Here is a 12304-nt window from a genome sequence, read left to right as displayed (position 1 = left end):
GTCTAGTTGTGGAGGACGTCGCTTCACTGGCCCAACTTGGCACCATCATTGCGCTCTTCCTGAGCGAGGCAGATCAGTCGCTGGCTTCTGGACGGCCGCTCACTGCGGCTGCTGGCTGCTGTCTACAACACGGTAGCCCATGGCAACCCACTGCCACAGGGGCTGCAGCCTACGCTGTCGCCGGCGACTCACAGCAGCCCAGCTCCAGGTTGAGCTGTTGTTCAGCATCTTAGCTGTGGAGGGCAGTGTCACTGGCCCTCATACGTGGGATCTGAACCAGGGCCTCTGGCGTCCCAAGCCAGTTCTTAACCATCGCGCCACTCGGCCGGCCCCCGTTATTATTATTTTTTAATCGACACACTAATTCTGTTGTTAGTAGGTATTATTCTGTTAAGTAGGTATTATTATTATCCCTTCATTCAGAGGAAGAACTGAAATCCAGAAAGATTAAGTTATTATAATACCGAGGCCCCATCCTCTAGTCCATCAGTAGCACTATGGCTTGTTCCTTAGTTACCTAATTTCATTATGCAATTGGCCAACCATACTCCTCCTTGAGCAAGCCAGGCACAAGCCCATCTATTTGTCTTCTCTGTTTATGGTGCCATCTGCTGGAAATGAGACTTGCTTTTGTTACCTTTTCCTGCCACTGTCTCTTCCAGCCGTTTTTAGGAGTCACTTCTAATTCCAAAGTCTGTTTGCATCACTTGCCAGGGTACCTCCTCAGCCTTAACTGGGGACAGGAATAGGTGGAGACAGGGCTGTTAATCTGAAATGTAACATGGCAGCTCTGGCCCATGGCATGGGTTCCAGTCCTCTGGATTCTGCCTTGGCAGTCGTCACTGCTCTCTTTCCCTTATAAGCCACAGCAAAATCCTGTGCCTCCTGCATCTAGCCATTCTTCAGTTTATTGACTCTCTGGAGATTCAGTCAGAATTCTGTCACCAATTCTAAGACACAATGTTTAAAAAAATTTACCCCTAAGAAAAATAAAACATACCCAATTATAATTGCATGATGCCATCAATTGAAAGACATATCTGTATTTCAGGGGAGTTAAAACATGAAAAAAGGAGTGTCTTAAAAATTGATGAAATATACAGGCTATGGCTGTGTTTTGACAGATTTTTCTACCACTTGGGCTGTTCATAGCCAGCTTTTCTATTGCCACATTGCAATGTCTTGTCCCTCCTTTTGGGTGCTATGAACTGTAGTAGCTGCTGTCACAAAGAGTTCCCTCCGCCAAAAGCTGGTGTATATTTTGGGTGTGATGGTTAGCACAGGAGAAGAGAGTGGTAGAGAGTGCTAAGTAATGGATGCAGTCAGAGGTGTAGGGAATATACCAGATGATAGGAAGTTTAGGGAGGGTCTGGAAGTGTCTTTTTTTTTTAGCCACTCCATGATATAGAAATATTCCCATCTCCTGAAAAAATTTCCTTCCTGCCCATTTGTAGTCAATTGCCAGTTGAAGCCCCAGCTCCTGGCAGTCACCAAGCTGCTTCATAACACTATAGCTTTAACTTTTTAAGAATTCATATTAATGGAATCATGCAGTATGTGGTGTTTTGTGTCTGGAATATTTCACTTACATAATGTTTATTTGACCCTATGGGTTATATACAATTGCATTGTTTAATTTTCAATATTTGGGGATTTTTCTAGATATTTTTCTGTTATTGATTTCTACTTTAGTATATTTGTTATCACAAAACATTCATCATATGGTTTTAATTCTTTTAAATTTATTGAAACTTGTTTAATGTCCTCGAATATGATATGTCTTAGTACATGTTCCAAATGGACTTGAAAAGAATATGTATGCATTCTGAAGTTCAGGGTGGAGTGTTCTATAAATTTTAAATAGGCCATGTTGGTTAACAGTGTTCAAGCCTACTATATCCTTACTGGTTTTTTATCTACTTATTCCAACAACTACTGATATTGATGTGTGGAAATCTCTACCTATAATTGTGGACTTGTTAACTTTTCCTTACAGTTCTAACAGTTTTTGCTTCATGTACTTTGATGCTGTGTTATTAGGTGCATACACATTTAGGATTGTATGTCCTCTTGATATACTGATATGTTTATCATTATGAAATATCCCTCTTCCTCCCTAGTAATATTTCTTATTCTGAAGTTTACTTAGTCTGATATTAATATAGCTGCTCCCGATTTCTTTTTATTAATGTCTGCATGCATATATCTTTTCCTATCCTTTTACCTTTAACTTATTTGTGCTTTTATATTTAAAGTGGGATTCTTATAGATATCATATAGTTGGGTGTTATTTTTTTCAGTCTCATAATCTGCCTTCCAATTGTACTGTTTAGGCAATTTACATTTAATACAATTGTTGATTTAAATAGTCAATTACCTTTCTTTTAAAGAGATTAAACATTAGAAAAAGTCTTTTATGTATTATATATGTTTTGCATTTCTGCACTCTTTTCCTTTTACATAATTATTCTTCCATTTGAAAAAATTTCTTTAACATTTCTTGTAGTGAAGGTTTGCTGATGAATCCTCTCAACTTTAATTTGTCTGAAAAAATCTTTAGTTCACCTTATTTTTAATAGATATTTTGGCTGAGTGTAGATGTCTAGGTTGACAGTTTTTCCTTTCAGTACTTCAAAAATGTCACACCGTTGTCTTCTGAGTTGCATCATTTCTAATGGAAATCTGCAGCCATTCTTTTGTTTGTTCTTCTTTATATAATAACTTCTGGGTGGGGGGCAGCTTTTAACATATTCCTTTATCACTGTTTCTCAGAAATAAAATAATGATGTGCCTTTGTGTAGTTTTTGGCTGGGTTCATGAGCTTCTTGGTCTGTGTATTTTCTACTTTTCATCAAATATGGAAAAATTTTGGACATTATTTCTTGAAATATCCCCCAACAAGACCTTTCTGGGGCTCCAATTACAGATACACTAGATTGCTCGATGCTGTTCCACTAGTCACTGATGCTCTATTCTTTTTTATTTTCAATTTTTTTTCTGTCTCTATTTCTTCTTTGGATTACATCTGTGATATCTTCAAGTTCAGTGACTTTTTTCTGCTGTGTCTAATCTGCTGTTAATGTCATCAGTGTCTTCTCTGTTTCAGATATTGTAGTTTTCATCTTGTGAAGTTCCTTTGGGTCTTGTTTTCTTTCATTTATCTCTTCATTTATGTTTTTCTCTACATTCTTGAGCATTTAGAAGATGTAACAGCTATAGACACAATAATTTTATATTTAATTTTTATCAGTGGTTTTTAAGTGGAGAGGGAATTTATTCCTTATGGGAGAATTGATAATGTTCTGAGACATTTTTGGTTGTCACAACTGTAGAAGGAGTGTCACTGGCCTCTTATGGGTAGAATCAGGGACATCCCTCCCCCCAAAAGGAATGATCTGGTCCAAGGTCGAGAAACTCCAATCTGTATTAACATTTTCTCCATTTCTCATTTCTTTCTAACTTTGCGAAATTTAGACAATCAACAAAACGATAAATCAAGTCCAGGTTTTTAGCATTTGCCTGTTTCTGTGGTGTAAATACTCCCACTATGGTTGCTTTCAAGCTGCCAATATGACACCCCCACGTGTGGTGTCAGTAGAAGATATGTAGTAGCAACATTATATGTGTATCCACCACCAAAAATTATATATATTTCCACCACAAAGATGTAAGTCATAGCTAACTCCAGGAACATAAATAATAGTAAAATGTGGTAATATAATTAGAAGTAATAGGTACTGTGTATTTATTACCTTTGTTTGTAATACAATGTATTTAATTATAAATAAACATTTAATTTTTAATATTGGCTATGCTTAACAGCTGACTCTCAAAATTCTTAAAAATTTAGCCATGGGCTCTTGCAGGTCAGTATGGACTGGTCTGGCTCCAGCACACCACTGACATGACTCTCTACCTGTCTGGAATTTACATTTTATATTTCCTGCATCTTGGGAACATTGACTCAATTCCAATATCAATTTTCTAGGGAACCGGCTCTGATTGGCCCACATTGAGTCAGGTGCCTGTCATGTGGTGTAACCACACAAAGCAAGCATGTGAATGTGGCTTGATCCAAAGGGAGCCTGCCTTCCATTAGGAAATTTCCAGCAGCATCACTGTGAGTGGGCGGGCACCCTAAGAGGTGACCGTAACAGTGCTGCAGACACATGCCTCCTCCTCTGCTCCTGTTTATCAAGACTGTGCAGATCGAGTTTGTGATTCACTCACCTTTTTCCTCCAGAAAGATTCGAAAATAATATATTATATCAGTGGTTCTCAAAGTGTGGTCCTTGGATCAACAGCAGCTGCCTCACTTGGGAACTTGTTAAAAAAGCAGATTCTTGGGCCCCACCCCAAACCTCCTGAATGAGATATCCTGGGGATGGAGACCAGCAGCCTGGGTAAAAAGTCCTCCAGGTTATTCTGAAGATTGAGGGCCACTGTATTAGATTATACAGGTATTTGATTATATAGTTTTTAAAAGTTACATTCTATCCTTTAGTACAGCAACAAAACAAACCCAAGCCTTCCTGATTAAGTTTGGTATTTCTTCCAGTCTCCAAAAATGACAAATTATCTCTTAGGACGAATTATTCCAACAGAGGAATAATCTCATCAATCATATATTGTTTTTACTATTTCTTTTAGAAAATGACTGGTCTTTAATTTCTGTGAATACTTTATTAAAACCCCATATATGCTCTTAAATCATATTTATCTTACCTAATTTACCTTTTCAGGATTTATTTCTTGATTCCCAAGTTAGCTGGTAATATCCCCAAGGGTTAGACTGGGTTTTATATTTGGTTTGGGCCACAGAACCTAAGATAGTACAGAGCTCATAGAAGATATCCAAATATTGATTGAATAATTATGAAGATTTAAAAAATATTCTTCTTTGTCTAATCCCTTGTTTTCTTTTACTGGCATTATTTGGAATTTATCATATGTAATTTCAAAAGTAGTTATGCTGGGAAAATTTATAAAGAATTTCGGTAATAAATAAATGAAACAAAATGACTGTTATCTGGATATCTTTTTTTCCAAATTGTGAAATTTGTACCAAAGTATGGTTTAAAAAGAGAACAATCACCAGTGGTACTATTGCCAGATAATCTGATATTTTGACTGTGTTTTTCCAATAATTTTTCTAGGTTTATATGCTTTTCTTACCAAATAGAGACTATATGCCGTATTTTTAGTTTCATTCTACGTTTTTACTAAATATTATATCATGAGCACTCTCATATCATTGAATATTTTTAGAAACATGGGTTTTAATGTTCCATATCACTTAGTTGTATGTATGAACTATAGACTGTTTAACCATTCTCCCATTTAAGACATTTGGGTTGTTTCCAATACTTTACTTTTTAAATTCTATTGTGATGGAATAGAATGCGTATTTTATTATTTATTTATTTATTTTTGGCAGATACGGTGTCTTTTTATTAACTCATTTTTTTGGTGGTAAAAATAAACATAAAGTTTATCATCTTAACCATTGGTAAGTATGCAGTTCAGTGGCAGGAATGTATATTTTAAAAATGAATACATTCTCCCTATTTAGAATCAGGATTGATTGGTTCTCTTAAGTGTTTCTAAATTTTCCTGGTCATCTTTTTCCCCCCAACTATACTGAAAAGCGTACTTATCAGTTTGCTTGTTCAAGTACTCACCTCTCACCCTTAATCAAGATTTAATGCACATGTTTACATAAACATCAAAATTAATGAAAGTCTGAAATTTAATAGGAACCTTCTTTTGGTAGCTAGTATCTTCTCTGGCTTACACTAATTTAATCCCATCTGGCCAACTTGTTTCTTCATGTTCTCTGTAAACATTCCTTACTGTTACTATCCTTTGTGTCAACCCTTCAGGTTTTTGTGTCATGACCTCTAATCCCTAAATCAGGAAAATCCTAATAAATTAGAATTTGCTTATGGAATTATGTGACTCAGAAAACAGATATCCATTTAAGAATGTTGCCATGTTTATTAGTTCAAGAACTGTTTCTTTGTAAAATGTCTTAAGCTTTCAAAAGCCCTAAAAATTAGCAAAGCATCTTAGGTTAGAAAGTGAATTAACTTCCAATGTTGATTTATTTCTGGCAAAAGTCATATGTCTTTAGGTGCAACACACACATGTGTACAATAAAGACTTCTCAAATTGAAATCAACAATTCTTTATCTTTTATTTTGATAAAACATCTCACCTATTATTAATTGACTGAACTGAATGATATCCCTTTCCTTTTGAGTGGGAAAAACTAACATGTCAAATACCGATCATTCATGACTTAAATAGAATTTTAAAAAGCTTCAATGGCATAGAACCAAAAATAAGTGCATTGTAAATAGTTTTTAGGGTCTTTCTAAAATTAAAATATCTGATAAATTTTTTTCCCCCAATTTAATTTTCCTTCTTGGGTTGGACTAAAAAAAATAATTTCTGATTACATCTCCAATCATGTCACTGAAAATCTTGATTGCTGAACACATGACCAATAAGGTTATTTCAGGTAGGGATAAATGTTCCATTATCACTAAGCTATGTAAGCAATCTAGAACTGAGGGCGGAGAGCCAAATTTACTTCTGAAAAATACTTAAGTGGATGTAGTTGCTTAATTTTACAGGGAATTTAACAGACTAGCAATGAACTGTTACTTTATATTAATGAGCTAGCAGTTTTTCTCACTCGCTGGTACATAAATTTTGGCAAGCCGGTAACTTCAGAAAATGATGTGAGCTTCTGGTAAAAGTAAGGAGCTGGCCTTATTTAACATAATTGAGGTGTTCTACGAGGAGGCTTTTGGACCTGAACTAGCAGGTACAAGCAGGTCCATGAAAAACGAAGCATGTCAACCTCCACAAGATTCAGAGGACTCGCGTTTGAATCCACGTTCCTTTGTACCGGTTACTAGTGGAAACTACAGGCGCGCTGCCGGAGGGAGCCGCCAGGGGGCGCTCACACACGACGGCTTCGTCGACAGCAGGCGACCTGGGGCGCCCTCTTCCCTCCTCTCGCTCACCTCAGCTTCCGCCGGAAGCGGCCCCTGTCATTGTTGTCGTCCGGAGTTTGGGCTGGCAGTTTGGGTTGGTTTCGCGGCGTCTGTCCGGGTGACGCTTGGTCCAAGGAGCCGGAGAGGGAAACTCGAGCTCAAACCCGGGCAGCGAGATGGACATTCTGAAATCGGAGATCCTCCGGAAGCGGCAGCTGGTGGAGGAGAAAAACCTGCTGGTGGTGAGGATCCTTGGGGTCGTGGGGTGCTGCTGACCGAGGGGTGGTGTAGGGGGGCGGGGGGAGACGGGGAGTGAGGGGACTGGCACTGAAAGGATTCCGGGCGGGCCTGGGGCTTAGCGAGAGCCCGGCCGTGACCCCGGAGCGGCCCCTCCGTATCCACTGCTTGACATCTTACTCGGGAGCCTTAGGGAGGGAGTAGGGGAATTGCAGGAAAACCCACGATTCTGTCATGTTTCCCCCCAGCCGCCTCTTGTTCCCTCGCAGTTTGCCTAACTGCCCCCTTGTACCCACTCCCACCTGTCGGTCTTCTTGGGAATTTTTCCCCAGTTCTTCTGGTCCTTCACGTCTGTGGTTTTACTAAGGGTTTGTGCGTAACTAGAACAGAAGGGCAGGCTCAGAATGAGTCTTCAAAAGTCTTTGATTCCTTCCTACTAGTAAAACCCGCTTTTTTATTGCATGATCTCTCTCCCTCCCCCAAACACATAGAAAAAAGCCCGTTGGTCAGCTTTTCACTGATAGGAAGGAGAAAGTGGAGGAAAAGGAGAGAGAGGAGAAAGACTTATGGGATTTAGGAGTTTCCTTAAGTTGATCTCCAATACTTTATTGCATAACCATAACTTAGATCACCGGTTCTCAAAGCTTTTTTTTCCTCAGGACCCCTTTACACTCTTCCAAATTATTGAGGATCCCAAAGGGCTTTTGTTTATGCTTATCGGTATTTACCATATTAGAAGTTAACGCTGAGAAATTTAAAAAATATATATTCATTGATCATTTGAAAAGTATTGGTTCACTGAGCTGTGCAGCTCTTACAAATGTTGACATGTTTGATTACACAATATTAAAAAAATCACGTTATTTTGTATCTCCAGTGATGTCACATGAGAAACACCTTTAAGTATTGGGAAACTGTCAAACTCATGAGGGCAGATCTAGGTTCTCCAGAATTTAAATTTTCCCCTGAAAGCTGGAGTTTTATTATAGGCAACAAATACTAGCATTGTTTCCCCAAGTGTCTGGCTCACTTGGTTCACTTTTGGGAAGTTGTTTGCCAGATACCAAAGTCTTAATAACTATAGTATGTTTGTTGGGTATTCTTTTATGTAAAAATAGTATTCCATGAGAAAAGCAGCTGGTTTAGTTTGCAACTTAATCACACAAGTGCCTTTCCTCCAGACAACCAATTCATACTTTGGTATAAATGAGAAGTACTTTATGTATACTTCCTGTTTCATCACAGGGTATGAAAAAGATGTGGTCAAGACTCAATAAAATCAATCATTTTACTACTTTGTGAAGGAGACTAAGTGAATCTGGTCCTCTGCACCCCCTTTACAGCTAGTGCTTAACATTGAAGAATGCTGGTACACTCTAGTTCCACTGCTTTGATTCCTGCTGAGGCTTTAGGAGACTTGCAGTTGCTTTTCCCCCACAGTGCAAATGTCCACAGAGTGACCAGGCAAATAACTCCTTAGTACTGAAAATGGTTTTGACCTCAGGACTCTCTCAAAGGATCTTAAGAACCCCAGGGGTCTGGGAACCACACCTTGAGAATATCTGCTTCACTCCCTGGATGTAATGTGTGATTAATGTATATATATGATGTAGTGTAAGTAAGTTGGGATTGTTTGGCAGATGGCAGATTTCATAGTCAATGAAACTTTAAAAAAATTAGCAAAGTGGAGCTAATTAAATAGAATGCCACTTAGCAGATAAGGGGAGAAAAGTCCATTTTTGTAACTTAATATTTTTATCTCCACTTCAGGAAATTTTATCTTCTGATGAGTGATTTGGGAGTATTTGAAGAGTGATTTAGATGTTGCCATGCATAGTTGATGTTAGGAAGGTCCAGGATGTTGAAATCTAAGTATTTTAGAAGGAAAATTAAACCATGAAAAGCTGAGCTCTTCCTCAAGGTTTATAATGTGGATATTTGCATAATCAGGTGAATGCTCTTGAATAATTCAAGCATACCTCACTTTATTGCACTTTGCTTTATTGCACAATAAAAACACAGATTTTTTTTTTTTTTTTACAAATTTAAGGCAAGACCCTTTGCCAGCAAAAAAAACCTTCCAACTCGCTGTTTTGCGATACCTGCTTTATTGCGGTGGTCTGGAACCGAACCCTTAATATCTCGAGGTGTGCCTGTATGAGAGAATATGTGTAGCTAGACGTCTTTTCTTTTTGTATGTGTGGGGAGACAGTCTTGATTTGCAGCTGTATAATTTTATATATAATCAGTTCCTGTAGAGCTTTTGTCTTTCTGTATCATAGTGTCAGTAACTTTCAAACTTTTCAATGCCCCAGCCACAGTAAGAAATAAATTTTCATATTTTGCTCTGATATGCACATGAAAACAGTTTCATGAAACAATTCTTACCTTAACTACATGTGATTCTGTCATCTGCTTTATTGTTTTAATCCATTCTTTTTTCCTATTTTTAAATAAATGGCTGAGGAATCAATGACAAGTTTTCATTGCCCTATGTAGCTGGAAAATACCTGCCTATATTCTGTTATTCTTCCAGGAGAACCTCCTCATCTTGGTCAGTTCAAGTGGTGTCCCAGGTTTTTATTGTTAGTCTGATAGTTGAAATAGTAAATACCTTAGGAGTGCCCCTTTGTTAAACTGGAGAGCTCCTAAAATAAGCCTCCTATCACCTGTCCTAAAACGTTCTGCCTGGTGGAACCACTCAGAGGTAATTGCCAGAATACCAGCACTTTGGAGCACTCACGCCCTGCCCCCCCCACCACACACACACACACACACACACACACACACACACACACACACACACACGTGAATCTTCGCTTAACACAAAGCCTCATTTATGTGGAAAACCAGGCTGCCTGGGGAACTCATTGGGGGCATAATTAGCAGTTTCATTAGTTGTAGTTATGAGGATGGGCTTTTTGTAGGATTTTTGCTCTTTTTCCCAGTATTTATTGAATGTTTCCTATAAGCGTGATACTACACTTGGCCACAGAGGGTTAAAAAGAAAGTAATTCTTGATCCTTTAAGGAGCAGGCATTCAATTTCACAGAGGAAACAAGGCAACAGGCAAGAAATTCCTCCCCTTTTCTCCTGTTAAAATGAATGAGGTGTCAATTACAGGTTGGGTCAAACCTTCCACCTGCACGTTGGATCCCACCTCATCTTTCTTAGCATCAGCAGGAGCCTTAGTATCACTTACCCTTTTTCTTCCTGTGTCTTTAGTCTCTCTACTGGCTTATCCCCATCAGCACCAAAACAAATACGAGTATGTCTCTCCCATATTTAAAAAGATGTTTTTGTTTTTAACCCACTGTCCTTTCTTTACAGTCAAGCTTCTTAAAATAAATTTTAATTTCCATACGTTCCTTCACCTGATGCAAACTGGTTTCTACCCCCACAGCTCTTCTGAATCCATTCTAATCAGGGACAACAGCGACCTCCATTTTCCTGAGTAACAACTTTGACACTCTTGACCCATCCTCCTTCCTTTGACATCTCTTTCATGAAAGCTTCCGGTTTGTCCTTTGACTTCTCAGGCTGCTTACTCTTGATCTCCTTGACAGGCTGCTGCTTTTTTAAATTTTTTTTTTTTATTGTATTCTAACTGTTGGTTTTCCTTAAAGTTCAGGCCAAGGCCACTTTCTCTTCACACTGAAGTTTCTCTTACATTAATTTTATATTCACCTGTAATTTCAGTTACAGTCTATATCAAGGGTCTTAAATGTAGTCTTTGGATGGATTTTAGAGTATCAATTCCTTAACATTTTATTAAAAATTATTTAAAAATTAGCATATATAGCTATATCTTCCCCTTCCCCTCCTCCTGTTTATGATATTATTAAAGGGATCTTTGACTCAAAAAGGTTAAGAACTAGTAATTTTTATGCTGATGAAAATCTCCGTGCTCATTCATTAACTCCTAGCACCAATCAAACTTGTTCCAGCTCTACTGAACTTTTTCATTTTCTCAGTTGTTTGAACTTGCCTTTTCCTCACACTTGTTCATCCCTTTACTTGCAACGGTCTTCTATAACCCTCTCCAATTCCTTTCTTTCTTTAACAGTTATTGAGGAGCCTTAGAAATAAGTTTTTTTTGTTCTTTTTTAGTATTGTATAGTAAAAAGTAAAACAGTGTGGTGGGGAGTTTGCTGTTATGTTGATACCATATTTTGACATCTGCAAAATAGATTTTTTTTCTTAACATTATACCATGAAAAATTTCAAAGGTACAGAAAACTCCGAAGAACTGAACAGTGAACACCCATATACCTACCACCTAGATTCTACAATTATAACTGCAGTTAACATTTTAATATATTTGCTCAGAATAGTTACACTAAGGCAGAACATTTTAGAATAGGTGGTAGGCTATTTTAGCAGCTTCTCCACAGTGGGCCAAGAAGCACTCACAAGCTAAGTAGTTACTATTTCGACTATCACAGATTTATAGTAAAAAGCTGGGACACTCTTGAGTTGATGGAAGATGCGGCAGCTTTGCCATATAGACACGTGTTTTTCAGCTGCAGGTAGAGTAATGAAAACAGCATACTCTCTGTATGCATTCAAATTAGGTTGCATACATGGGTACACTTTACCCCTAAACAATTTGATATGCACATCATCAACTAATGTTCAGTGTTGGTTTGTACCTTTTTTGGTGTGTATGCAAAAATTTACATTTGAAGAAATACAGAAATCACAAGTGTCCCATTGAATGAATTTTGACAAATGCATGCGCCTTTGTAAACCAGTCTGCATCAGGATAAAGAATATTACCCTCATTCCATCTTCCAGTCAGTCCCTGCCCCAGCTGCCTTAGAAGCAACCACTGTTCTGCTTTCTTTCCAGCATCGATTAGTTTTGCCTGTTCTAGAATTTCACATAAATGGGATCACACGATGTCCTGTTTTATATCCCACTTTGTTTAATCAGAATAATGTTTTGAGTTTTATTCATGCTGTTGCATGTGTCAGTTGTTTATTCCTTTTGTTGATGAGTAGCATTCTGTTGTCTGTATATACCCAGTTTGTTGATCCATTCTCCTGATGGTGGGCACGGGG

General features: G+C 38.0%; 1 protein-coding gene across 4 annotated transcripts in view; it reads left to right on the top strand.

Annotated features, from left to right (window-relative positions):
- The window catches only part of PRPF18 (pre-mRNA processing factor 18), a 77709-nt gene that overhangs the window by 20264 nt on the left and 45141 nt on the right, over window positions 1-12304 (top strand). For 2 of the 4 annotated variants that reach the window (XM_019663425.1, XM_019663424.1), the window contains exon 1: window positions 7043-7246. The exons of the other annotated variants lie outside the window; for them this stretch is intronic. In XM_019663425.1, the coding sequence (XP_019518970.1) occupies window positions 7181-7246 (66 nt within the window). In that variant the 5' untranslated portion in view covers window positions 7043-7180. Of the gene's footprint in view, window positions 1-7042; window positions 7247-12304 lie in introns of those variants that run through there. 4 annotated transcript variants of the gene reach the window in all.

Source organism: Hipposideros armiger, unplaced genomic scaffold (genome assembly GCF_001890085.2).
Source record: "Hipposideros armiger isolate ML-2016 unplaced genomic scaffold, ASM189008v1 scaffold_390, whole genome shotgun sequence".
Lineage (NCBI taxonomy): Eukaryota > Metazoa > Chordata > Mammalia > Chiroptera > Hipposideridae > Hipposideros > Hipposideros armiger.
This window is presented reverse-complemented; position numbering and strand designations above follow the sequence as displayed.